The 27,716-nt window shown below is 58.7% G+C and overlaps 1 protein-coding gene across 3 annotated transcripts; it reads right to left on the reverse strand.

Annotated features, from left to right (window-relative positions):
• Positions 1-26,553, reverse strand: MAPKAPK2 (MAPK activated protein kinase 2). 3 transcript variants are annotated; one of them, XM_040617054.1, is made up of 10 exons: positions 26,305-26,553; positions 6,058-6,197; positions 4,318-4,382; positions 3,523-3,602; positions 3,292-3,418; positions 2,695-2,770; positions 2,373-2,497; positions 1,993-2,078; positions 1,810-1,890; positions 1-1,505 (listed from the first exon to the last, which is right to left on the reverse strand). In XM_040617054.1, exons 1-10 carry the CDS (start codon positions 26,551-26,553, stop codon positions 1,362-1,364), a joined length of 1,173 nt encoding a protein of 390 aa, XP_040472988.1. In that variant the 3' UTR covers positions 1-1,361. The 3 variants fall into 3 exon arrangements, with proteins under 3 accessions (XP_040472988.1, XP_040472989.1, XP_040472990.1); XM_040617055.1 differs by lacking the exon at positions 26,305-26,553 and adding an exon at positions 13,888-13,920; XM_040617056.1 differs by lacking the exon at positions 26,305-26,553 and adding an exon at positions 8,596-8,710.
• Between the last annotated feature and the right edge of the window lie 1,163 nt (positions 26,554-27,716).

The following is a 27,716-nucleotide window of genomic DNA, read 5'->3' on the forward strand; positions in this document are numbered from 1 at the left end:
TGACGCATTAAGTGTCTTTAATCCAAGGGACTGAAGAGCAGACCAGGAAGATTAGTATAAGCCAACAGACAAAAATTTAAAAAAAAAAAAAGGGATAAAAATTGTTTTTTAAAACAAATTAAAATTCCATACAGTGTCTAAAAGATCACCTAAAAACTAAACATTGCTTAAAAAAATTTTTTTCCCCATTCAAACACATTTAACGCAGTGAAACGTTGTGACAAATAATAATAATAATAATAATAATTCATGGACTAAAGACTTCAGAGCAGCCGTCCTGCTCCCAGGAGTGGAGGAGCATTGCCAGCCCCCCGGACCCCCAGCCCCGGGGGGGGGGGAGGGGGGGGGGCAGTGCTGCTGTCCCAGCTTGAGCTACGGCCCCGTGCCTTTTCCACCCCGCTCCACGCAGGACAGCATCTCCCCCAGGGCTGGGGGAGCGGGCAGAGGCGGCCGGGAAGCATCTGCTCCCCACGTCCCTGCAGAGCGGGGTAAAACAGGGGGCACTGGCCTCCTGCTCGCCCTGTTTCCCCCCCCCCCCCAACACTGCCCACCCCTGAGGTCAGAACTGGATTCCAGGCACAGGTACAGACTGCGGTGGCCACGGCGGGGGGGGGGGGCTGGGGGCCACACGCAGCTGCTCGCCCACGGACACGACACACACCCCACGCACAGACAGACAGTGACACAGACGGTGCTGGCGGGGAGCCCTGCGTGCCGCCCGGTAGAGGCAAGGCTTCCAGGCTGGGGAGGGAGGGGGGTTGGCTTTTGGCTACCGTGCTTTAAAAGCAGCAGTTTTCCAGCCAGCAAAGCAGCATGGCAGCCACAGGGACCCCCCCCCCCCCCTTCCCCACACCAGCCCTGCCACACACAGCAGGACGGGGGAGCAGGCAGCTCTCCTTCCCCACCCCCCTAACCCATTCCCAAGCCCGAAGCCCATCCTTAGCCAGCATCCACACCAGGAACACACTGTCTGGCTTTCAGCTCTACAGTAGTTTTTAAAAAATATTTATATGTTATATACCCTAAAAAGGTCACCACAGGAATTTCCATGTCTTTGGAAGGAAGGAAAAAAGAAAAAAATCAAAACCATTTCACGAAAGAAAAAAAAAAAATCCAATTACCAGCGGCGTTCACCTACAGGACAAAACCCCTGGCCGCAGCGTGTGGATCTGACGGGGGAATCTTACCGCCTGCTCCAGCAAGGTCAGAAACACAGGTGAGTAGCTAAAAATAACTAGTCTGGTATAAATGTCTGAATTCCATGCGCTTGATATAACAGTCTGTCTCTTTTTGTCTTTTTTCTTAAAAAATATATATATATAGTTATTGCTTTCTCAAGGGCCGGCGGGCGCGGGGCACCCTCAGTGGGGGAGCGCGGCAGGCTCGGTGGGGTTTGCTTTCTTCCGCCTCTTCATCAGCAAAGGGTTCGAGGAATCTTCGATTTTCTTGATCTTGATTTGTTCATAGTCCACTCGCATGGTGGCCAGCGCGCTCGTCATCTCCTCCTGCGGGCAGGAGGCACAGGCAGCGCCGTCAGCAACGCCCCGCGCAGGCACAGCCCGCAGTCCCCCGGGACCCCCAGGGTGGCTGTCCCCCCTCCGAGCTCCCACAGGGACAAACTGCTGCAGGGGCTGAGGGTCACACCGCCAATTTTTCCAGCCCTGTCCTGAGCACAGATCTCCCCGGGAGCCAGCACCCTCGCACCCAGCCCGAATTTGCCCCGTTTGTGATGAGAAGGCAGAAGCGGACAGTGCCCAGCTGGCACCCGGGGCTCAGAGCGTTTCAGAGAGCAACAGAGGGAGGTTTTACCTTCACGTCCTCCCACAGATCCTTCTCCTCTTTCAGCACGCGGCTGGTGTGCAGCGGGGTCTGCGGCACCTGCATGGATTGCTGCCAAGAGCAGAGGAGTGTGAGCTGGGAGCCGCAGGCATCCCACCCCTGCCCCATCCCCATCCCCATCCCACCCTGCTGCCTCATCAACCCCGCACTCACCATGATCCAGGGGTGGTTCATGAACTCCGTTATCGTCATACGCTGGGTCGGGTCAGTCTTCAGCAGGTTGCGTATCAGCTGCTTAACTGGAAGGGTTTGGGCAGGGCTGAGCGTTAGTGGGTCCCAGGGGGCTCTCCCCATGCTCCAACCCGAGCCAGTGGCCCCACGGTGCCTGCATGCACCTCCTGTCCCCTCCGTGCCACAGAACTCATCCTGGTCAAACCCTTCAGCCAAAGCCTCTCCAGCAAAGAGGCGAAGCTGCAGCATCACTGGGAGGTGACCCACGCTTTCCCCCAGCCCTCGCAGCGCTGCTGGACACAGGGCTGGCCCCGATGGGAAACCTCAGCCTGGGGACAAGCCATCGCAGGCACCACATTTACCTTCCTCCGATACTTCGGACCATTCTGGATTGGGAAACTCGTACTGGCCCATTCGGATTCGCTTCTTCATGCCAGGTGAGATGGCCAGGCCGTGGTTGGAGTAGAAAGGGGGGTACCCACACAGCCTGCACCAGGGGAGGGAGCAAAGAGTCAGTGTGTTGCCCCAAAAGCCCCCCAGCAGCGCCTGTGGGGCACGGGGCAGTGCCAGGAGCAGGAGCAGCGCAGCTGGGAAAGGCTCAGCCCCACCAGCCAGCAAACGAGCTCAGAAGCTGCATCCCCGCTTCTGACCCTGGCAGGACGGCGAGGGACCTGTCGGACTTACAGAATGTACATGATGACACCGAGGGACCACATGTCACAGGACTTGTCGTACTTCTCCGGGCCCAGCACCTCCGGGGCTGGTAAAGAGAGAAACAAAGTCCTGAGTCAAAGCGGCAGCGCCCGGTGAGAGGGACGTGACCATCCCACGGAGCTGCCCAAGAGCCGCCTGCAGCTCCGCACAGTCCCGGCAGCCCCGCTCAGAGCAGCGCCAGCGCTGCTGCACGGGCACCGGCACGGCCACGCAGGCAGCAGAGGCAGCAGCGGTGCAGGGTGGTGCCACCTTGCAGCCCCGAGCATGATGCAGGGGAGGCTGCAGCACGGGGGTGCAACGTATTGGCCGCACGCACCAATGCCACGCTCATCGCAGCCCACCGAGGGGTGGCATGCAACCCCTGCACGCACCAGGGAGCTGCAAACCTGCACCCAAAGCAGCCCCCAGCCCCAGGCATCCCAGACAGGGCTCGCCCCCAACACCACGCAGGAGCTGAGGCTCCAGGCTGGATGCAGAGGTGATGGGCTGCACGTGGCACCTTCCAAAGCCCCCGGCTCTGCCCTCCAGCCCTGCAAACCTGCAAGCTCAGGACCCCCAGCCACTTACCCACATAGTATGGCGTGTAACACGGAGTGGCCAAGGAGTTGTGCGTGGTGGTTTCTTTAGCAAAGCCAAAGTCCGTGAGTTTTAGCACAGCATTGGGCCTTTTGGAGGTGTACAAGAGGTTTTCCGGCTGTGAAAACACAGGGAAGAAGTGAGCAGAAGAGCCGGAGCAGCCTCAGCATTGCCACAGGCCAAGCGGGGCTCGGCATCGCTGGGTGAGCGTGCAGCACGTACCTTCACATCCCGGTGCGCAATGTTGATCGAGTGCAGGTACTGAATGGCTTCCCCAATGCTCTTCATTATCTCTGAAGCCTCTGAAGCAGCAAAACAAAATACATCAGAAGCGTTTGTAAGCAAGATAAAATGAGCACCATTCCCTGGGTCAGTCTGCCGACCAGCAGCCAAAGACTCCGGCTGAGGCCAAAGGGGTTTCCTCCACCTGAAGTCCCCCTTTCCAAGCAGGGCCCCCCAGCACCCAACCACGGGTCAAATGCAAACGGGAGAGAAACTCCCAGGAGAAGGGATGGGGCAGGCTCCAGCCCCTGACCCCCCCCCCCAACTGCACAAGCCCCAAGGAGGGGCTCGCTCTGGGGCAGGGGGGCTGATCCAGCCCCCAGCACCAGTAGGGACCCCAAATCTGCAGGGAAAACAGCTGGGAAAGTTTTCCCCATGGGATGGGAAGCCAAGGGAGGCAATGGGCTCAGGGTCTGGGGTGTGCGGACACTTCTCCTGGCCACAGGAGCAGCAGGGATGGGATTAATGAGCTGTATGAGAACCACATCCCCTGGACTTCATGTTTTTTGAGAGGAGTGGGAGTTCCTGAAGGTGACTGAAGCTCCTGCCTGTGCTGGAGTGGGACGGACAGGGTGTGGGGGTGGCTGAGCAAACATCCCCTGCTCTCAAGCCAAGTGCAAAACCCCCACTGGGGATTCAAAAGAGCAACTGAGGGTTTGGACTGGACCAGAGACACTCCTACAAACATCCAGGCATGGTGAAAGACAAAACGCCTCGTCCCCACGGGCTCCATACCCCGTTCCGTGAAGGCCTGGTCTCCCCTGTCTTGAATTCGGCTGAAGAGCTCCCCGCCGTCCAGGCTGGAAGAGAAGCAGGCAGCGTTAGATGCTGCTGCATCCGTCTCGCCACTGGTGCAAGTGGCACCGCGACCTCTGATGCTCAGCCAGGAGCTGCACAGCTCGGCAAGAAACAGCCCCCTTCTCCATCCCAAGCCCTTGGATCGGTGTTTCTGGGCACGGGGTGTTTCAGAGCTGCCTCCTTCCAGAAATAAGCGGGGCAGAGCCTCCGTGCTGGCAGCGGAGACGTGCAAACGGACGTGGTCTCCCCACCAGCCCACAGAAACACATTTACAGTAAAGACAGCAAACGTGGTGAGAACGCTCCCAGCACACCCAGCCCCATTTAGCTCACAAGCCAACCACCTCGCCAGCACACTAACCCCGTGCAGAAGTGCTGAGCAAAGACTGTGGCACAGGCGAGGCGTTAGCAGCAGCGAGATGGGCTCACGGATGGGACGGGGGAGGCAGAGACCGAACCCCGCTGCAGCAAAGCAAGCGCTCACACAAGGTGTTGGAGAAGGACCGAGGAAAGCTTGGTGTGGTTCCCTCCCCAGCCACAGGCTCCCCAGGTACCCTAAGGAAAAACCCAGCTCCCAGAGAGATCAGGAGTGAGATCGGGGATAATTCTCCATGAGAACAGGGATAACGGTGCTTCCTGTCCCTGCCTTATCTGACTGGAGCAGAAACGGCTCCCGGCTTCCCCAGCACAGATAGCATCTCCTGCCAGCGCCCTTGACATTTGCTGGACATGTGCAATACAGATCGTGTGCAGCTGCCGCCGCACGGAGCGGACAAGGAGACACACCGTGCTCACACTGAAAGTCAAACGCTGCCTTGTGACGGGTGTTACACCCAGAGCATCCCTCAGGCAGCGGGCAGCTACCGCGGAGAGATGCTGCAGGGAGCTGTCGTTGCCCTGGGGGACCGGTTTCCTACCCTTCAGCTACTGCTTTCTTCCCACACAAACCTTTCCCATCCCCGGCTGCCCAGCGTCCTGGCGTGGTTCTCAGAAGCCTCTTCCCACACAAGAGCCGCTCGGGCGGCTGCCGCGCCGCCTGCCCCGGCGCTGCTCACAGTGCTCCTCGCACCCGCTGCCCCCCCGGGCAACCTACTGGCTTGCCAGAGGAGAGGTTTTGGCAAGGAAGCTGCATCAAATCACAGCTGCGGTTGGGATGTGGTTTCAATACTTTCCCCTTCATTCCTCCTCCTCCCCAGGTTATATCAAGCATCTACCCGAATCAGAGCCACTCAACTGCCGCTGCAAGAGATGCAACAGCGTTAGTAGATGCGCCAGCTCGGCTTGGCTGCGCGCTGCCCAGCCGACCCCACCGCAGGCTGCTGGGGTGCCAGGAACCCACCGACTACCCTGACTTTCGATGGTCAAAGTCAGTTTGGTTATGATCTACCTGCAGCGAGAACCACAGGCCCTAAGCCTCCCGACAGCCGAGCGAGTTTTCAGAATGACTCAGAGCCAGCGCAGCTCCTGCCGTCCCTCCAACGCCAGCAGTGCAGCACCTCTTCCAGGGCTTGCATCCCTACGGCTTGCAGGCTGCAGCCCCCAGCACAGCATCTCCCTGGGGTCCCCAGCACCAGCGCAGGAAGGTGCTCACCCCACTTTTGGCATCACCCCATTGCCCTGCAGGGCTGTGGGCGCTCCTGTGGGCGCTCCTGTGGGCAGAGGCCACCCCGGGACTCACCACTCCATGACGATGAGCAGACACTTCCTCCCTTGGTAGAGGTTCTCGTAGACGTCCATGATGCGGACGATGTGCGCGCACTGCGACGCTCTCCAGTGCAGCTCCACTTCCCTGCGGGCCTTCGGGCAGTCCTGCAGCATCTGCGAGAGAAGCGAGACCCCGTCAGACCTGAGCCCCCACAAGAGCCGGGCCATGGCACCCCCCGGGCACACTGCCCACGCAGGGAGGACGCAGGGGACGGGGCCAAGCGTGGGTGCTCTCTGTGGGTGCTCTCTGTGGGTGGCATCGAGGTGAGCTCCAGCACGCTCTGTGCAATGCCTCCATCCCCATCTAGTGGGAAGAGCGTGAAGCCACCCGCCCTCGTAAGCCTCCTGCCCTCTCTTCCAAGGCTACAAAAAGCTTATCCCGGCTGCCTACCCCCTCCCTGCACCCCCGAGATGCCACCCCGGTGCCCAGCCAGCCTGTGCCACCAACCAGCAAGACTTCCATACTGCATTTAGGAGCAAACTTCTGCACACTGGTACCTCCACCACTGTGCCCCTGGGTGTCACCCAGCACCCTGGCTCTCCTCTTGGCAGCCCCCCAGCAAGTGCCACCCACCCATCACCTCCCAGACACCAGGCTGCTGCTCAGTGGCACTGCCAGGACCCTCCTGCCCTTACACATGGCAGAAAAGCACCTTGCCACGGCTTCAGAGGCCACCAGCCCCCAGCCACACGTGCCTGCGGACCGCACAACACAACAGCCAGATGTTGCCTAAACAGCAGCTTTTCTCCCAAGCAGCAGCAGCTCTTTAATGAGGCCTCTGCCCTTCCCAGAGACAACTCGCAGTCTCCAGGTGCAGGAAGGATTTGCTCGTCTGCCACAGACTATTAATTACCATGTTTATCAGGATAAACAACTGGCCTTAATTATTATACTTCTAAATATAGAGCAACAAACGTGTCTATCTTGAGCATAGTTCATTTTCCTTCCTGTCTCCAGCAGCTCTTGGGGCCAGGCTCGCCGGAACGCCCCAGAGCAGTTCTGCACCTGGATGTTGCAGTGAGTAGGGACACGTGGAAATGCATCCCACCCCCCGTGTGCATCAGTGGGAAACAGCAGGTTTGGTCATTTTACCAAGAGAGAGACAGAAACTTACTTCTTGCCCCTCTGCCCTCTCCCCGCCAAGCTCCCAGGGCTGCTCCACGAGGAAGAGGAGCGTCAGCCCCTGGGATGCTTCACAGGCTTGGCAGGACCCGAAGCAGTGCCCGGTGCATAGCAAGGACCCCTCTGCCACAGGGGGATTCCACAGGAGCAAGGTTTAACGCTTGCTGCAGCCCCAAAAGACACACACTGCCTGTGATAAATGAAATGCTTGCTGACAGCACGCGTGTAACAGCAATTTGCACTCCTGCCTGCAACGGGGCACTTGCCCTTAGCTGCAGGGCAAGGGACAAACAGGATGCACACTTCAGCCCCCTGCCCGTAAACCCTGAACCCATTAGGTGGGGTTTGGTCTCACCTCTCCCACCTCCCCAGCTCTCCTGCTTCCCGAGGAAACCCGTGCAGGTGGACAGGGTGCAGGGTGGCTTCTGGTACCAAAACATCTGGGGGCTCAGCAAAGACCAAAGTAGCCAAGCCACCCTTTGCACAACCACTTGCACCGACAGCATCGATGCAAAAGGAAGGCAGGAGGCTGGACAGCCCTTTCCTGCTTTGCCGTTGCTTAATTACCCTAAAAACCAGCAGATCCTGCCAAAGCCATAAGCAAACACAGCGCCAGTCCCCCCCCAGCAGCCACACAGGCAGGGAAGGGGCCTGGAGAAAAGCTTGGTTATTTGCAGCTCCGCTTCGAAAAGCCTGGCGTGGGGAGCCAGGAAGCTGAAGACTAAAAAACAATTTGTAATTACGCACTGGGAAAATTGAACAGCAGGAAGCAGACAGTTAACATCCTTCTGCACAAGACAAACAGGAGATGTACAGAAATATATATCCAATTTTTAGAGGTCACTCGGAGCGCTTTTAAAGGAGCTTAACTGTATTTCTAATGAACTAAGAGGCAGCAGCCTCCATTACCTGTACCAGCACAGCCCTGATGTTTGCTTTTGTACACAGGCACCTGCAGGCGAGCAAGCAGCTGCCCCAGCGCGCTCAGAACACGCCAGCTGCAGCTCAGCTGCACCACAGCCAGCTCCCTCTGCCACAGAGAGGCCATGGAGAGCCTGCTCGCCTGCCTGGGAGAGGATTAAACCTCATTAAGAGTCTGGTTTGGTCTATTTAGGAAATGTTCCCCGTGGCAGGTGACAGCGCCGTGACAAGGAGCTGAAGACCAGGTGCAATGAGGCTGCAGGGGGACGCGGGAGGGACGTGGCCATGCCCAAACCACGGCAGAAGGAACCCACAAGTTCAGCATCACCCACATGGCCTCCATCCTGCCCTCAGCACACAGCACCGGCTCCCTGCGCCCCAGGGTCGTGCCGAGCATGGCACAGGGGGGAAGGACCCTTCGGTCCTGGTCCAGGCACAGCGAGGGCAGCGCTTGCACCAGTTCCTCACCAGTTTCTCCTCAGCAGATAGCTCCCGCAGCCGATGACTCTCACTCCCTCCTGCGCTCCTTGGCCGCAGCCAGCAGTGAAACCACCGGTGGGTGACATCCTGGCGTGCCAAGTGTTGCTCTGGTCATGGGAACTCCACATCGAACGTATTTGGGGGTGTGTGGTAACACTGCTCGGGTCCCTAATTTAGCTCCAGTATCCAGGGCAGCCTACGGCTGCAACAAGATTTATATTTCTTGGCTTGCAACAAGGAGGCTGGGATGGGAAAAGCACCTCGTGTCTCCCTGAGGTTCAGCAAGGGTGAACTGCCCCTGTCCCACCCCAGCTGAGGGTACCACTCTGGGGACACCGTCCCCTCCCACCCAGCAGCTTCAGAAGCAGGAGATTTTGCAACAGCAGTAATCCTGAGCACAACCAGAGTTAACCCTTTGTAGAGGGGAGACGGCAGCAGATGGACAACCTGCTGGAAACCCCTGACAGCCCCCTGCTGCTCCCAGTGCAGCTTTTCCACCTCTGTCCTCTTCTTTTCCCCTTCCAAGGGAGAGCTTCTTGGAGATCATTGTTTCAGATAGGAAACGCTGCGCCACCAGCTCGCTCTTGCTGGAGTGGAGGGCTCCAGCACCGGGGCAGCAGCTGAGCCCAGCACCGAAGCGGACAGTAACCGGATCCCCAAGCTACACAAGCATCCCCAGGACAGGGCACAAGGGCAGCACTGCGCAGGGGGCTCGGCCACCGCCTCCGAGCAAAACCAGGTCCCTCGAGCAGGGGAGTCATGTGCATTTCCCTTTACAGTGGTTACATCCTTTAGGTGCCAGCTTTGCAGCCAGCGCAGGTCTCCAAACCGCCTCTCATCATCAGAGAGCATCTCTGCGTCTGGGTGTCCCTTCCAGGCTGCGAGGGACAGGGGACAACCAGGACAGCCATGCACCCCAGAACCCTGCACTGTCCTGTCTCACTTCCCACTGGGAAGGAGGGAGAGCAGGGAAAGAGCCACCCCACCCCACCGCAGTTAGGGAGGCAATTCAGCTCTCAGCCGTGTTTCAGCTCTCCTCGCTGCAGCTCGACACCTCTGCGATTTCGGCAGACGGCGTTTGCTGCCATCCTGCGCCTTGGCTCAGCCCGGCTCCCCCAGGAGCCGTTACACGCTGTGAGAGAAATTAGTTACGTGCAAAGCTAAACACACTCATTAGCTTCAACAAACCCTGCAAGCCAAGGGCTCTGAAACTGGGCCCGCCAGCACACGGCACAGCCCAGCCACTACGTGTGGGACCCCCACGGCAGCAAAGGCTCCTTCCAGGCTCCCACAGCAGCGCTGGGATTTTCACCATCTCTGAAAGACAAACCCTGGAAGCAGATACTGAAAACAAACCAGAAAACAAAACAGCTCGCGGGGTATCTGCAGGGGGGTGGCACCCACCCAGCAAACCCAAACCCGGCAAGCCGCCTCCACGGTGCAAGGAACAGGGCTGCTCCCCGCTGCCACCGGGAAGGAGCTTCAGCAGAAATGAACGGGCTGGGGGCTCTGCCCCGTCTGCTCGGCAGCACGGCGAGCTGCATCTCATCCCCCACCTTCTCACGCCGAGCACAGTGAAGGCAGGTGGGCATGGGGAAGGAAGGAAGATGCCGGAGAAAACAAGGGGGCTGGAGCCACCGGCACTCACGTTCCCTCACCCGCGCGCGTCCTCAGGCACCACTGATTCAGTCTCGCCGCCTCCTCCCGGGATGATGTGCCATGAATCACAGCCGGTTGGCAAAGGAAGCTCCCTCCTCCGCTGGCACGGCAGGAGGTCCCAAACGACCCCGTCCTAGTCCTGCTGCTACCCGCCGTGGGTGCCACTGCAGCCCCAAAGGGTACTGCCCCTCGGCGAGCCATGAGAACTTGCTGTGATCGCTCGGATCGGCAAAATACCCCTGTGCAAGAGCTTGCAAAGGGAAACTCACCTCCCATGGGCAATTTCCATGAAAACTGAGGATCAGGCGCATACTGGCATGCCAAGCTGTTCGTTTTCCTGGGCTGCTCCTCTTTGCTCTGGCTTCACGCTCACCCCGGGCGCCCCAGCTGCTCTTGCAGGCAGGGTATTTTTATTTCTGTGTGTATTTTGATCACACCCAATTCCCCTCGGTTCCCAGCAAAGCAGCACAGGCTGCACACGCCTCACCTCTGCGGCAACTGCCCCCCCAACAGCCTCCTGCAACAGGACCCGCAGGAGCGTGCCCACGCCACCCCGAGGAGCTCCCCTCGGGACCTGTCTGCACCACGGGGGTTAAAATAAACTCTTCTTAAGTTGCAATAAAAATAAATCTACAGTGAATAAAGGCAGACTGTCATCCTCCCGAGTTTCCAGCCCAGAAGCAAAGCAGAGGTTCCCCTGCCTGTACTGTGCACTCCAGGTTCCCCTGACTGGGCTAGCACGGGGCAAGGAGCACTTTTTCCTAATAAAGCAAAAGGATTTCTCTTCAAAGGATTTGCCTCTTCTAATCCCTCCACGAGCCCTAGTTGCCAACTGGCATCAGCTGCTTCACACATTTGTGGAGCCAGCGCTGGATGCTTTGCACATGCTGTTCCCACCTCACAGCACCGGGAAGGCAAAGCCCCCCTGCCCCCCGCCACCGGTCCCCGGTGCCCACCCCATGAGGCACAGTGCTGGGGGACCTGGATTAAACTGATCACCTCCCCTGTGTCTATCTACAGCCTCTAATGCCAGCACATGCGGGGAGCCCCCAGGCAACCGCCCCGAAGCTGCCCCAGCATCTCTGCTGAGACGGTTCGGAGGGGACAAGCAGCAGAAGGGCACAGGAGCAGCAAAGCTTCGTTCCACTTTTGCTGTTTATGAACTCTAGAAGGGAAATAAAATCACGAGTCCCAAAGCCCCTGAGAGGAATTACATTACCAAACGCAAGGGAATTGATAGTTCAATCACAATGCAGTAACGCGCAGCTCAGGAAATCTCCCCCACATCACCAACCTCTACCTTAAGCCCATCCCCACTGCGCGCATCCCCCGTGACCCAGCGATGGGACTTTCCCCAGCTGGGGATCAGTTCTGCTCCGTGCAAGCACACAGAGCCACACAGTCCCTGCCTGAGGAGCTTTGAGCCCCAAGAGACCAGGCAAAAGCCTCATCCTCACGTTTGTTTTGCCCGGGGAAAGCCAGAGAGGAGAGGAGAGGTGACGTGTCTGGAGGAGGAGCCGCGCATGGGTCCTGCAGCGTCCTGCATGCAGCGTGCCCCAGCCTGCCACGCCAGGGTGCTATTTAGAAGGGTGGCCGCTGCTCCTGGATGAGATGGCTTCACCCAAGCCTCACGGTTTGCAAGGCAGGACAGTACCACCCACCTTCTGGAGGGATGCTGGTGGTGGCTGTGGTGCCCAGGCAGCCGCTGAGGCTTTGGCTGTTTGGGAAGGACACAAGCACAGCCGGCTCCATGCATCAGTGGCTTCATGCCCCACTGCCATGAACAAAAGGTCATCCTCCACATTTACTTCCCTCGGGGAAGATGGAGAGGTTGGAAAAAGCGTCCCAGTAAGACAGAATTATTCAGATTAGAAAGAGCTACACACGGAGCAAGACTGGAGATGCAATTCAGGCCGAGCAAACGTGAACTGACACACATGCTCGAGCAGCTCGGCTGCATTCTCCGAGCCTGAATTATCGGAGCGCTTGGAGGAAGACCCAGAGCCATCGCAGCGAGCGCGGGGAAAGCTTTCCCACCGTGCGGACCAAGATGAGCAATGAGCCAGGCACGAAGAGGCTGCATGTGCAAGGGGCAAGCTAAAAACCCTGCCGGCAGCAGCCAGCACGCTCGCGGAGGCAGATGTCGGAGCAGGCAGCCTCATCCCTGCTCCTGCGGGTGATTTTGCAACAGGGCAGAGGATGGAAACGGGGCGAGGGAAGAGGCAGCTATTGCACCACGCTTTCACAAGGAGACCCATCGCACCGCTCGCCTGCAATGGTTGCACAACCCTCCATGCCCTGCGTGCTGCCAGCTCCCCTGCCCACGGCTCCCATGGGGGTCCATGCCCACGACGGGATGCTCAGGACCCCCTGCCCTACAGCCCCCACCCCCACCGCCCAGGGCATCTGCTGAGCATTTCCCCGCGACAGATGCAGCAGCTATTCAGCCTTTTCAGGCCGCAACAAAAGCCTCTCCAGGCACACAAAGGCGAGGAGCAGAAGAAAGGCTGGGGCTTAAATAAGAGCCACCTGCCAGGGGCCTGTGCCCCCCGTGCAACTGGGGTGCTGCTCCCCAGCCAGCCCCGTCCTGCAGAGCCCATTTACCAGCAGCACAATTATTCTTGGCACGTTGATTTCAAAGAAACGAAGCTCCGAAGCGGGTACTCAGAGGCAGTGCCCTGGATGCTGAGGGAAGGGCCACCAGTGTGGTGGGGACATGGCGGGTGAGGGCGGAGGAGGAGATGGGGAGATAGGAGGGGGCTGCAAAACTCACGGGAAAAAGTCAAAGCAGGTAAATGGCAACAAGGCGGCAGCACGAAGCATCCGCGCTGACTCACAGCACCAGCAGCAGGCTGGAGCTGGTGCTTAATGAACAGAAATAAATAGTTTCAAGCTTCACGTATCTGAGAAAAAACAAAATTAGGGGCTCATTCAGTCCCAGGTCTTTGTTTTGGGATCATCCTCTTCTCCCCGTACGCCAGAAGCAGCACCAGGTTTTAGTGACTCACCCACTGCTTGTCTCTCGGGATGCTCCAGGGCTGGTGTTAGTAGCCCAGGTGAGCCAGGCACTAGCCATGGTCAGCAAGGCTCCCACGTCCTGCTGTGCAGAGGGATGCCCAGGAGATCCCAGGGAGCAGACCTGGATGGAGCGATGGAGCCACCCCCCTGGCCAGGACCTCCAGGATCTCCCTGTGAATCCAACAGGGACAAAGGGGGACACGATGGCCAAAATACCCCAACCCAGCCCATCCCTTCCTACAGTCACCCAAGATGTCACTTCCCACCAGGAGGTCTGAGCAGGGAAAGGACTCGGGGCTGGGAGAAGCTGCAGCCCAGCTCTGGACGGAGCCGCTGCAGGGGGGGGTGATGCTCAGAGACCCCTCTGCAAACCAAACCAGTGCAGCCCGCACTGCCAGGGGCACGCCGCAGCCACCGGGGCCTTTAACAAAGCGAAAGGAAAATGAAAAGCCAGGGAGGGGCGGACGTCTTCATGTGAGACGTGGCTGCAGCCAGCGGACCTGCTCCATGCACAACCCCTTTACTCCCACCTCTTCGCAAAGCTTCGGGGCTGGGGTCAGCTCCTCCTCCTCCCCAAGCCCCAGCCCCTGCCAGATTTCCTACCGGAGCTGCCGAGCTCATCAAGGGCCACATACGTGCTTTTATGATAGGAAGTGGTTGATATTCGCAGGTGTGATTAATACATTAGTAAACACTAATGTCAACCATTAACTCAGCGCTGACCTATGTCCCCCCTGCACTTCCCTCCCACAGGCACAGCTTGAAAAAAACCCTTATCGTGGCGCTGGCACGGCCATCTCTGCCAGCCCCCTGCCTGGGGCCATCTCTGCCAGCCCCCTGCCTGGGGCCATCTCTGCCAGCCCCCTGCCCGGGGCCATCTCTGCCAGCCCCCTGCCCGGGGCCATCTCTGCCAGCCCCCTGCCCCAGGCCGGGGGCTCTCCCTCACACGGCAGAGGCAGACGGACAGACCAGCTCAGCCTCTGCCAGGCAGCCCACGGACAGCACCCGGAGCATCCTTCTGGGTGCCTTGCTCCGCATCAGCCTCGCCACAACCTTGGGGACCCGACCCCACCATTACCCCTGACCCCAGGGGCAGCTTCGGGGCGATTCCACACACCGACATCCCAGAACTGCTTTTATTTTTGGACATGCCCACCCCTTCCTTAAGTGCACTGGAAGTGATTTAGGGGAGAGGCTCAGACCGCCCAGACCCACGCCTGCAAGCGGAGGAGCCGTGAAGCCCTGCCAGAAGCCCCACAAACATCCACCGCTTCCCGGCAGCTCCTGGGCTCATGCTTTGCACAAAAATGAAGTTTCTCGGGGCCCGACCCATGGGCAGGGCACCCTGCGGGACAGACGGGTGGCTGCCACCCCCTCCCAGCACAGTGATCCTGCCTGCTGCCTTTCAACACAGCAATTAGAGCAGTGAAAAAATATATATATATATATTTTTTAAAAAGGGAAAAAAAACAAACAAACCAAAACACAAAGCTGCACCAAGGCCAACCACTCTCGGAGCACCATCCATCCCCGGCGCTGGAAGCAGTACAGCCTCGGGATGCATTTCTTCCACCCATGCCAAGACTAAGGAAGGTTTTGTTTACACACCCTTGAAGCTTGGTGACGACAGCACGTTTTGCATCATTCTGTCCTTCCCCCAGCCGTTTATTTAATAGAGTTTCACCCTCATCACAGGCTTTGTCAACACCAGGGCACAGCAAATACCTTCCTGAGATGATGCCAGGGATGCGCAGCCCAGTGGTGCCCCACCGGCAGCAGCTGTGCCTCTGCCGGGAGATCCCTGCAGGGCTGCAGAGAGGAGCATCCCCCCAGCAGCTGGGATGAAACCTCGGAGGCACCCAAGCAGAGCCAATCTAAGGGGTTGGCATCGTCCTCCTGCATGGTGCGCCCCAGGCACGATGTCCAAATGGGTTTGAGGCTGCCAGGGCCTCGGGGCTGTGACTGTGGCTCTTCCCCGTGAGAGATAAACAGCTCCCGCGCCGGGTGGCCGCCGCTTTTGTTGACAGCGGAGCTTGTTGTGCACAGGGGATGGCCAGGACAGGAGCGACACAGGGATCTCATGAGACGCCTTTGTCTGCCCAGGCGCTCAGTGAGGCAAGGGCCCCGCGACCACCACCGCCCTCCGCCTCTCACATGGCACAACAGATAAAAAACCTCCAACACGATCAGCTCCGATGCAGCTGGATTCACGAGCCCACCCCCGGGGACGCACAGGGCAGATGACGCTCCAGCACACGTGGGGCAGGGAGAGGGGCTGCTGCAGCCGACCCGCAGCAAGGCGTGTGATGAGAAGGGATGCTAACGAAGGGGCAGAGGAAAAGGGGAGGACTGCACCCCACTGGGTGGTGAAGAGCGGCTGAGCAGCGCGCACAGTCACACGCTCCCGCTTTTCCCACCACAGCAGTCAGTGTTTTAGGGGAAATCCTGGAGGCTGAAGCAATGCAATGAAAGGCCAAGAGCCTCCTGCCACCCCGCAAGCCCAAGGGGCCGAGCAGGGTGGTTCTCCTCCACCAGCCCCTCTTCCCTCCGCACCAGCCATCCAGAGACTCCTTCAGCCAGGAGGAAAACACAGTTGCGTTTCTATTTTTAACAAGCCCTTCTTTGCATCCTGCTGGCACCTCATTAAAGCTCCCAGGACACGGTGACTATTATTAGCTCCCTCCAGGCTTTCGGCAGCCCCGAGAGCCTCCGCGGCACCTGTTGGCAGCAGCCGCGCGGCCCCAGAGCCCGGGAGGTTTGGTGAAGCCTGGACGGAGCCCAGGCCACCAGCATCCCGGTCAGCACCGTAACCTCAAAACACCGCAGCCAACAAGCATGCAAAGCGCCTGGGTGCACACGCTTCTGAAAACACCATTGGAGGAGAAACCTGAACTCCCTCCGTGTGACCAAGAGGGGAGCACCGGTATCTCCGTGAAGAGGTCCTGCCCAACACACAACACAAAGCAAGGGATCGGCAGCGGAGGTTTTACGCTTTTGCATCTTTTTAATCTACAGCAAACACAGATGCGCGCTGGGAAAGACTCACTGATGCTCCCATGGATGCCCAGTACCCCACGGCCAGACAGCGTTTATCAGCAGGGACCTTGACTTCTTACCAAATACAACAGACAGCAAGGGCAGCACGTCGCACGCGTTTTGCCTGTTAGATTAGAACGGGAAAGGGCTAAGAGGATAAAAGCAGGGACATTTAAACAGACAACAAAACCTACTCCTGCAGCGACTGCTGCTCCTCTGGCAGGCCGAGCTGTTCATCTCGGGTATTGCCATACCCAGCCTTTACAAAGAAAGCTCCCCTGACAGACAGCGTTACAGACACCAGCTCATCCCGTTAACCGGGGCCCGGGGGAGCAGAGGCAGCCCCAGGGCACAGGGTGGGCAGGGGGAAGCTGCTCCCTCCGGGCTGGCCAGGGGCTGCTGGGTCCTGCTTTGTATGAATTTAAGCTTTTTCAATCCCACTTATTCAGGAGAAGAGCTTAGGGCTGGGGGAAGCCAAAGAGCAGACAGGCCAGCTTTTGTGCAGCTCGGCCAGCCGCCCACCCGAGGGCTCCAGCAGCCCCCGCGTTTCCCAGTGCAAACCATGCGGCACACTGGTGCACACTGGTACGCAGCAGTGCTGGTGCCCGTGTGGCCCCGCAAAACCTAAGCAACCTTGAGCCAGCAAAGCCTCCGTTTCCTAAGCAAGAGAGAGGAATTAAGTCTTGGAGACTAAATTGGAGACTTAATTCCAATGGCCCATAAGAGCAGCACCCGCAACAAGTTACCCCCGTCTTTCCCACAGCGAGGTTTAAGGCTCTTTCCAAGGCTGCTGGCATGGTTTGGGTTCAAGGTGGGTTCAAGATCCAGATGTTCACTGCTGGTTAGGAGTCAAGTCACTAAAACCTTTGAGGCATCACTGCATCCCAGCTGAACCCTCCCTCCAGTGACGTTCGCCTGGTTGTTTCAGTGCAGTCTTCGGGGAGAAAGAAGCGTGAAAGGAATGTTTTAGTAAAAGCCAGAGGCGTGTGACCTGCCCAGCACAGGCTGCCCTGGCTGCCAGAATCTGGCAAAACTGAGTTAACACCTAGAGCAGCCAGAAAACTCCTTGCCCTGGTTAGCTGGACCCCACAGGGCTCAAGCCCTCCCCGCCCTGCAGTTCCTCAAGGCGAAGCCCAGAATATCAGCCAAAATCACCGCATGCTGAGGCACACGGAAAACAGTCTTCCGTGAACTCTGGAGCTCACGAGGCACAGACCTGCTCCGAAGCTCCTGGGGAGCAGCTCCAGCTCGCAGCCAGCCTGCCCCACGACCGCCCGGGAGGTGCCAGAGCTGTCAGCAGCATGCAGAGACCACATTTTAATCCATTTGTAAACTCCTCAGCATCTTACTCACCCAGGCTTCATCACTCCAGCATTTGCATCTCTAATGACACCCACCCGAGGCCAGGCTGGCCATCTCCTCCAGCAGCAAGGAGCTGGGGAATGGGAGCACTGGGACACTTCGAAAAATCCTGGAGGACCCGGAGTCACTCCCTCCCGAATCCCACCACCCACAGCACATCGCGCATCATGGCAGAGTTGTTCTTTATCAGCAACTCTTCCTTACAACAAAAGATACTGGGAGTTTCAACCCCAACGTGGAATTAGCAGGGTGGGAGAGGAGATGGAGAGGGGGGTGTCGGCAGCCCTGCTCCAGCACAGACGCAGAGCAAGGAACGGGGTCGTTCCTTGTGGGGAAAAGCACCAGGGACAAAAGCAAAGGCCTCCACAAGCTCCTGGGCCAGCAAGGGGGAAGGTGTCCTCTGCAGCAGCCCGGCCAGGTGCCCGGCCAAGGGCTGCAATGCCCCCAGGCTCCCCAGAACAGCCGTGTCCCCGCACTGACGCTGCCCTGCCGGCGGCGCGGGAGGCACCCACCTGAAAACACCGGATCCGCAGCCCCGATGACTTCCAGTTGATAACCCGGGTTCAAGCTTCCTGGCAAGGCCGCCCTTCCCAGCGCGGCGGCACCGCCACTTACGCAAGAGCCGCCCAGGTTTGCTCAGCAATCTGCCCAGCGCAACGGGCAGCGAGGTTGCGAAATGGCTGAAGAGGAAGAGAGAGACGCGCCAGAGCCTGGAGGAGACCGGGCTGGCCGGAGGGGGCTGTTACCGGCAGCGATGGCTCCCGTAGCCTGTCCGTACCCGAAAGCAGCGGCTACGGGAGCTGTGGGGCCGCGGGCGCCAGCACTCTGCTGGCAACAGGTCGCTGGCACCCACAGTGGCACCGCCTGTGAGCCAGCACAGCCCCTGCCCTTTCACTAAAACTAGTGGAAATAGAACGTTAAAATTATATTTTAGATGCAATAAGGCCATCCTTACCAGTGAAAATAAAACCACACCCCTGTTACCAGACCATCTTCCCCTTGCTTTTTATTTTATTTATTATTTTTCTTAACTTGGGCTGAGGATAATGTGCATATTTTTCCAGGGGGGGTTGATGTGATTGTATCTGCTTTCCCCCCAGCCCAGCCAAGACACCCAGGATGCCACCCTCACTGCCGAGCAGCGCTGCTCGGACCCGGCTCCCGCTTGCACCTATGGGCGCAAGAAGCGATGAGCTGTGGCTACTGGAATTGCAGGCTGACAGGACATGCTGCCAAATTTCCACAGCAGCCCCAGTTTGCGTTCCAGCCGCACTTCCCTGAAAACACACATTTGGCAGGAGGTCCACGAAGCCTTTCGAGAGGCTGTCCTAGCTCAGCGCCGCGCACCAGCGCCGGAGGACACCGGGAGGACAGCAGATGGGGAGAGCGCTGCTCTGTTTCCGAGCCCTCGGTAGAAGATGCTCCCACCCATGTGTGCCCACAGGAACCCCAGAGGTGCTGCAGCCCTTGGGACAGGGACAGCACAGAGTCCCAAGCTGCTGTTGCACAGATTTAGCCTGTTCCAGCGTGTGGCAATGACAGCCCCGAGCCCGATTTACCCTCCTGGTCTGGGGCCAACAGAGCTGGAGAGGTTGAACTCAAGGTGGGTGCCCAGCGGAGCCGGCTGCAGCCAGGGGCACGCAAAGCCAGGCAGCAAAGTCCATGGTGATGATGACGGAGAAACTGAGTCCATCCCTCCGCTGATCCTAAATCTACAGCCCAAAGCGGGTAAGGACATCTAGCAAGAGCAGAGCCGCAAAGCCCCAGCCAGGCCGGGCGCCCCAGGAACATTCAGATCTGGGTTTGCGTTTTGAACTTTATCTCTAGTTTAGGCTACAGCTCGCTGGACGGCCAGGCACAGAATCACATGCGGCCCTGACGCCAACAGCTTGAATAATCTCATTACATATGACGGCAAACGCCGTGCCAGCTGCAGACGGCTCGAGCCAGTGCGCTCACCTGCCCTCCCCGCTGGGAGGGTGTACTTTGTCACAGCAAAGCCACGTACCGACGTAACACCATAATCCATGGGAAGATGCTGTCACCCTCCCCGGCAGCATCAGACTGAAGATGGAGCCACAGCGAAGCTCCACGTGCTCAGAGACAAACCACGCTGGTACCCCATCCTGTACCCCCCTCCCGACGGGGGGTACCATCCGCACCACCCTCCAAATGGCATTTTTGTGGCTCACAGCATCTCCAGCAAAACTCGTGTTTCAGGTCTTCTCGGGTCAGAGGGATCTACCAGCACTCAAGGACTCACGGCCCAACAGTCCATTCCTGAGGCCACGAAGGAAATGGCGAGTTAATGCGCTATTAAACCTGCCGGCCACTATAATCCTTACCTCAAATTGGTAAGATCTTAAAAGGCTGAAATCTTTGAAATGACTCAGCCGTGAGGTACAAAGAAACAACAGCTTAAAAGGCTGTTAAAGCTCTCTGCATTCAGGCTTACTCTTGCGTGCCCTGCTCTAACCCCGCGCCCGCTCCCCATCCATCTCGGCTGGGGAACCAAAACGAGAGCCCTCTCCAAAACGAGCCTCCAGGCACCGGTCACGCACGCAGTCCTCGTGCCGTCCAGAGCTGCAAGGAGAATGTATTTTAGCATCCTGCAGCCATGAAAGATGAGGGGCATCCACGGAGGAGATGGGAACCACTTTCAGTGGGATACGAGTCTCAGGGGCTTTTGAATTCCAATGCCGATGTCACCACCAGAGATGACCACGACGCTCAACAGCTCTGGACCACGCCGAGACGCTGACTCAACGTGACTGCCCAGGCTGGAAAGAGGTTTCCTGGGGAGCGGTCAGCTAACGCTGTGCTCCCATGCCAGCCTCTGGAGCTGGTGGAGGGATCGCCCGGTCCTCGCAGATCCACACACCCCCAAACCCCCCCCTCCTCCCAAACCAAGCTCAGCCGGGTCCTGAAGACCATCTCCCGGGTCCTGCCTCAGCTCCGCTGCCCACACCCCTGCCCCACAGGGCAGTGGAGCCCAGCGGCACAGGGCAGACATGGAGCTGCTGGGGGGCATCTGGCCAACACGGGGCCCCCAGAGCCGGCCGGTACCGGGCTGCGGCAGCCGTCCTCGCCCGCTGCAGACAGCCCCGGCGCGGCGGAGGGGAGGCAGCGCGTTATTCTTGGAAACCAGGAGGTGAGGTCATGCTGCCTGAATGCTGCAACTTGAGGCCAGACGCGCGGGGCCAGTTGTGCTTGGAGAAGAGCCTGACTTCTGCAGCGGGCGGCCAGGCGAGGGCTGTCTCTGCAGGTCAGGAAGCCAGTTACATTCGAAACTAGGAGGAGGAAAGGGTGTTTTTTAACGAAGGAGGGCTCTTTCCTCCCAGTTTCTCAGCAGACAGTGCAAACCCCGGCAAAGGGATGGGTTTTAAAAGAGCATCAGCTACTGCCTCTGCTGCAAAGCCCTTGGACCACCCTGGTGTGGAGCACATGAGCCCACCACGAAGGCTCAGGAGATGCCAGATGCCAAAGCCGGGGCCACGCTGCTCCCCCGTCCCTCAGGGACGGCCACATGGCCACTTCCAACCTGGCCATGCCTCCAGATGCCTCCCATATACCCGCACTACCCTGCAAGCTCCACATCACCCATCAGGAGTTCATCCATCCCATCAGATCCCAGAGCACATCCTGGAGGTTTCCGGGATGAGAACAGTCACCAACTCGCTCTTTCAGGCTTCCTCGGCAGGAACTTTCCCAGAGTTTTCATCAGCCGTGCCTACCCACCATCCAGCGAACGCGTCAGGACACCTAGCTCTCAGTCTGCACAGCATCAAATTATTATTTATACACTGCTTTAAATGCTTTGGAACAGGGAGCACGTGTCTGATAAAGCTCAGCGCCTGCTCTGCACCGCTCGCTACCCGGAGGCAGAGCCAGCGCCGCCGCAGCCCCGCAGACAAGCGCGGTCCCACACATCAGGCTTTCCCAACACGAGCGCTGGCAGATGGCAGAAACCTCTCCGCAGGCCAGCGGGAGCTCACTGTGAATGATAAAATAATCATTTCACCTGGCTGTACTTGGCTATTAAATCACACACACACAGGAGCTGTATTTTTGTCCTGCGGGACAGCTGCGCAGGAAGGATTCATTCTGGAGCAAGCAGCTCAGCTCCTAAGCCCGGTAGCGCTTCTGACACTGCAGGACCTTCAGTAAATCACTATATCTCAGTTCCCCACCTCTGAAAACGCAAGAAACACCGATCTTTTGCAAGACCTACGGCTGATAACATCAGATTATTAAGAGGAAGAACCCCACCACTTCCTGAGCATGTGCCAAAGCAAAAAACAAGCCCCTGCTCCCAGGCCACTATCAGCACATCTCACTCACAGGTTTGACTGCTCAGAACATGCAATCATAGAGCCATTGAACGGTTTGGGTTGGAAGGGACCTGACAGACCATCTGGTTCCCACCCCCTGCCATGGGCAGGGACACCTGCCACCAGCCCAGGCTGCTCCCAGCCCCGTCCAACCTGGTCCTGAACCCTTCCAGGGACGGGGCACCCACAGCTGCTCTGGACACCCTTCTCCAGCGCCTCGCCGCCCTCACAGTGAAGAATTTCTTCCCAACGTCTGTCTAACCTAAGTCTACCCTCTTTCAGCTTAATGTATTTATAAGAGATTACAGCAAATCCTAAATCGTTTAAACAAACTCAAACCCCAAGTCAGTCGACTCCTTTGGTCAGCGAGATAATAAACCACCGCCTTGGAAACATCCCGGTGATGTCACTAGACTTTCCACAGCTTTTCAATCATGGCTTGCAAAGGCGGCCACAGCAAAGACATTTCTGATTATATAAAATACAAGGTTAGAGGTAATTAAAATAATCCCCTCACGGAGAGTGGGGCAGAAGTACAGCAGACACACTGCGACTTGCTTCCCGTGAGCGTGAGCCCAGGACCTTCATCTAACTCCATTATTTAGGGGTTATTTTTCCAGCTGGATTTTCTGGGGGTTAAAGCATTTGATCTCAAGGGACGCTGCAGGAAGCCACGGGCAACAGGGTGCTTTGCTCCCCGAAACATCTCTGCAAAACCCCTAGCCGTGATGGCAGAGCGAGCACGAGGCCAGCAGCTACACCCTGGAACTGCTCGGTTACCAGCTACGAGACACCTGCCCGATTTCCATGATGGGCATCTTACAAGAAAGAATAATAAACCACGACTGGCCTTTTTCCTTCTTTTCCATCAGAGGAACCATCGCTCACAGATTATCTGATGAGGCTGAGAGCGAGACTGAGAGTGTTTCACAAACGTGCCCCGAAGCACCAAGGATGCTCCAGAAACGGGGCTGCCAGAGAGCGGACAAACGTGCAAGCGGTCTCCACGGCCCTGCAAAGCTCCTCCAGCTCTTCCAAAGCTCACCAGTCCAGGGGAGAATCTCCCGGTTTGAAGTTGGGGTTAGGAGTGAAGTTCGTTAATGGGTTTTAAAGGAAACCTGCTCCACAAAGAGCTCCATCAAGCGACGCGTACAGCAGAGAAAAACTCACCACCTGCCATTCCTAGTCCCCACCTGCGATTTCCTCGCCAAATGAAGGCAGCCAGCCACCAACCCAGTATCTCGCCTCAAGATTAGTCTTAAAAGTGGAATTTGCAGTAGGCGAGACAGACCTCGCTCCCAGCCCCACCGCTGGAGCCTGCGTCACTAATGCCAATGGCCTGACCACAACGAACAACGCCAAGTCAGACCAGCAGTGACCTACATACAGCAGGCTCTGCAGAAATTACAAGCCTAATTTTGCCTAATAATAAATCACACCAAGGTACAAGGAAAAAAAGGGGAAGAAACCACCTAGACCTCGCATTTCAGTTCCATGCATCACCTCTTCGCAGACTTTATGTTCCCACCCTGCAGGTACATCACCTCCCATCAGAGTCGGGTCACAGGCGCGTGGGACCATCAGTGGCCTGCTTCCCACCAGGTAATCCAGGGATGCCACACTCCAGGTATTGCTCATTACCAAAAAATACAATAAAAATTGTGAGTGGGAAACTGCAAAATAAACAATAATGATCTATATGAAAAGTAACGGCATATCTCCTGTTCTCACCTAGGTACTACACAGCAGACGAAACTACCATCCGTTAACGCGCACGTGGCACCATTTTATTTAATGGTGCATCCCTGCCACACGCTACTGCACTGGAAGGAGAAGAAAATGGGCTGTAACATTTTCACGGCTTCTGGAACACTGTCTCCAAGCTGAAACTCTCCCGGAGCGCTGAAAAGTTACCTTAAGAAAAGTGACTCTCAGCAAAATCCTCACCTAAATGCCTCTCTCTGTTCGGGAGAAAGAGGTTTAACGGCATAATAGTTGCTCGTGATCCAAGAGGAAGCACAACATAACCAGAAGACACCGTTAATAGCAGGGAGACACACGACTGTTTCCCTCTGATGAAGGATCACGTTGTACAAGATTTTGGAAGAGTAAATGTAAAGAGCAACGTTCCAAATGGAAAGGTTTGCTGCACAACCCAAGCAGGCAGCACAGAGAGGTTTCAGCTGTGGCTTCTGGCGAGGGGCCATCGGGAGTCTTTTAAGCATCATCTGAAACATGACAACTCGATGCAATCACTCCCGCAGATCCTGCTTTAGGTCATCTTTCCACACTGATGCAGCCCATGAGTAATTCGGATCCAAATACCTCTCTGCAGGTCTCGAACAGGGACGTTATCCCGGCTGCATACCAGGGGAGGGGGTGAAGCCAGCACGCATCGCGTCTAGGGCAGTCACCCTCGCCAAGTTTGGGCTCAGCAGTTCAGGCCAAATATCATAATCAAATAACCCCAGCCGGTGGCTCGCGCTCACCAGGGCCAGCTGGGTACGCACCGGCCCGTCCAAGAGCCCAAGCTCACACGTTGCAGTTTTTAAGGTGCTGGAAGGAATCGCTTACAGTAGCAGCTGCGCTGCTCTTTGACAAGCCAGAGACGCGTCCAACTGCCCAGCACAACTCTTCCCTCCCCGGCAGCGATGTGCAAAGGGATCAGGGAAGAGGAGCAACGCTTTTCCAAAGCGGAGGTTCAGAATCGAATGTACCTCACCCACCAAGAGCTGCGCTGATGCTCTGCACCACCCTGCTAACATCCTGTGCTCCAGGATGCTTCTCAACAAACACCACGGCCAAGGACCCAACACAACCCATGGCAGTAAATCCCATCCCCGTCTCCCGCACCGCGCTCCGGTACGGGCAGAGTAACGGCCCCAACCGCCCTACCCGTGCTGGGGCAGAGAGGAACCGCCGGCATCGGGCTCTTCTGCCATCCTTCCCCTTTCAGGGCTGCAAAAGGGAAGTGCTGGAATCTGAGCTTTAAATACGTGAGTCAACGGCAGAAGCGAGGAGGAGACTGTCTGTCAAAACAGAAGAGGATTTCACTAATTTCCAACCGAACGAGATGACAATACATGTCGTCTCAGAGTACGACGCAGTGGGGGTCATGAGAAACGCCTGCGTTTCCAAAGGAAAAGTCAAACTTTTATCGCACAACTGCCCCCCCCCCCCCCATCTTTAACCGCAGGGTTGCCGTCCCTTGCTGTCCCTTGCTGACCCCACCACTCCTGTGGCACCTGTGCCTCCAAAGCCCCTTGTCCATTCACTCATTCAGGTTAGGAATCCCCGATACCAACAGATGGGCTGCTCAAAAAACAAAAGAGGTGGGGGTTACGGGTTTAGGTGGGGTTTCTGTAGCCTTCGCAGCTCTCAGGGTAACGCCGAGGGTTTGAACAGCTCATGTGTGGGCGCAAATTGCATCGACGCTGGAGAACACGACGCTCCCGCCGAGCAGACTGCCTGTACCCGCGGCACCCAGCGCCGTGCTCCGCAGCTCCGTGAAGCCGCTCAAACTTCCCGAAGTCTCTCCAGCAGGAAGACCCGCTCCCCGCTTTGCTCAAAAAGCTCGTTTGGAGCGAAGGAAAGCATCGCATCACCTGGTGCTAAACCACACGCCTTTGTATCCACCGTTTCACTACGCATCTTTCAAACAGCAGCAAGTTACGGATGAGGGATAAACGCTGAAATATTCCCTGTGGGGAGCGGGGGGCGACAGCCTGTTGGGAGCGGGGGGCGACAGCCGCTTGGTACCACACGCCGCAGCCAGGAGTGACCCGCCATGGAACGGGACACGGGGCAGCCGGTGCCGGGGGGCTCAGCGCGGGGGGCGCTGCGTTTCGAGGTGCAAAGCCCAGGGGTGACTCCAGCCGGGCTCGGGTCTCCTCTCCGCTCCAGACCCCCCCGGGCAGGCTACCCACATGTCACCTCACTTCGTACCACACCAGAGCGCTGGAAAGCCATTCCGGGTGCTCCTTAGGGGGGGGGGGGGGGGGGGGGTAAATATACACGTTAAAGCACAGCGGGACGGACGGGCAGCAGCCGGCCCGGTGTCCGGCCGGCTCCGGAGCTGCCGTTCGCCCGTGCCTGCCCCCCGGGACCCCCCGGGCCAGCAGACCCCTCCCATCGCCGTCCGGCGGCGCCGCCGCTGCCCGCCCCTCCGGCCCCTTCCGCAGCACGGCGGCGGGGCGGGGGCAGCCCGGAGCCGCCCGCCCGGTGTGCCCGTGTTCCCCCCCCCGGTGTGTCCCCCCGCCCGGTGCCCGAGGAGCCCCCCCGCCCCCCGCACCTTGAGAGCGAACTTCTCCCCGCTCTTCTTACTGAAGATCTCCAAAACTTTCCCGTTGATGCCCAAGCCCAGCACTTGCGTGGTGACCTTGTAGTCGTCCGTGATGGCATTCTTCCGGATCTGCAGGCCGCCCTTCCCCGGGAACGGCGGCGGCGGCGCGGGCGGGGGGGCGGCGGGCGGCGGCGGCGGCGGCTGGGGCGGCGGCGGGCTGGGGAAGCCGGCGGGCGGCGGCGGTGCCCCGGGGAGCATGGCGGGCGGCGGGCGGGCCGCGCCGGGCGGGCGCCGGGGCTGGCGGCTGGGGGGGCCCGGGGGGGGGCCCGGGGGAGCGGGATGGGGCTGGGGGGGGGGGGGTGGGGGGGGGTGAAGCAGCGCCGCCGCCACCGCCCCCCGCCGGTGCGCCCCGGCCCCGAGAAGAGCGATGGCTCCGGTGCGGCTCCTCCTCCCGCTGCCGGCGCGGCCCGGCTCTGATGTCAGCGCCTCGCCGCGGCCGGCCCCGGCCGCCGGGGGAGGGACGGGGCGGGGCGGGCACCGGGCCTGCGCCCGCTGGGGCGGGGGGGCGCCTCGGCCCGGCCCCGCCGCCCCCCCGCGCTCGCTGCCCGGGGGGAGCCAGTGCTCAGCCGGGGGGGCTGTCCCAGCCGGGGGGTGCCAGCAGGTCGTGGGGTCCCCAGCCCCGTTGCCTCCCCCCGACAGCTTCCTTCCCCCCGCTGTCCCGGCAGCATCCCGACGGCGGCCGGGGGCAGCTCGGGGGGGGGGGGGGGGGGGGGGGGGCGGCTCGCTGGCGCCCCAACAGCCTGTTTGGGAGGGTCCGGATCCAGCTCCACGGGGGGAAGAGGGGGTGCACAGCAGCACAGGCACCCAGAGCACCGGGGCCAGGGCAGGGAACAGGAGCGGGTCCAGAAGGAATAAAGACCATCCCGAGGGTAACAGGTCAACCCCCATTTCCACACTCAGAACCCCACAAAGACACCGGTGGGCTGAGAGGGGATCTGTGCCGAGGTGCAACACACCCCCACATCCAGCAAAAATCCAATGAACGTTTTTTCAGCTGGAGCACAATGGGAAATCAAGACTTTTCATTTATCGACATGAAAATCCCAGCCTGCTTGTCACTGATAATCCCCCTTTTCTAAGTAAAGGACACTTGTTTTTTGACATTCATCCCTCTCCCACCCAGCTGTCCCACAACCGGCGGGGAGTCCGCCCTGGGGAAGGGAGATGAGGACACGTGCCCGAAGCCATCTCGGGAGCGAAGGGCAGAGCCCCGGGACCCCCTGCGGCCCAGCCTGGTGCACATCCAGCCGTGCACACAAGCCCACCTCGCGTGGCACAGCCGAGCAGCAGGACACTTGGTGGCTTGCGAGGTGACAAGCAGCCCCAGCCACACGGCAGGCACAGGCTCTGCTCTTGCTGTG

The sequence above is a fragment of the Falco naumanni genome, chromosome 17, assembly GCF_017639655.2.
Source record: "Falco naumanni isolate bFalNau1 chromosome 17, bFalNau1.pat, whole genome shotgun sequence".
Lineage (NCBI taxonomy): Eukaryota > Metazoa > Chordata > Aves > Falconiformes > Falconidae > Falco > Falco naumanni.

Bases quoted from the DNA above. Each gene is read 5' to 3' on its own strand.
- MAPKAPK2 (XM_040617054.1), bottom strand. From the start codon at position 26,553: ATGCTCCCCGGGGCACCGCCGCCGCCCGCCGGCTTCCCCAGCCCGCCG. The intron at 2,771-3,291 runs GTAAGTGGCTGG...TCTCTTTACCAG, and splicing joins TTACACGCCATACTATGTGG to CCCCGGAGGTGCTGGGCCCG. The intron at 2,498-2,694 runs GTAAGTCCGACA...CCCCTGGTGCAG, and splicing joins GGTGTCATCATGTACATTCT to GCTGTGTGGGTACCCCCCTT.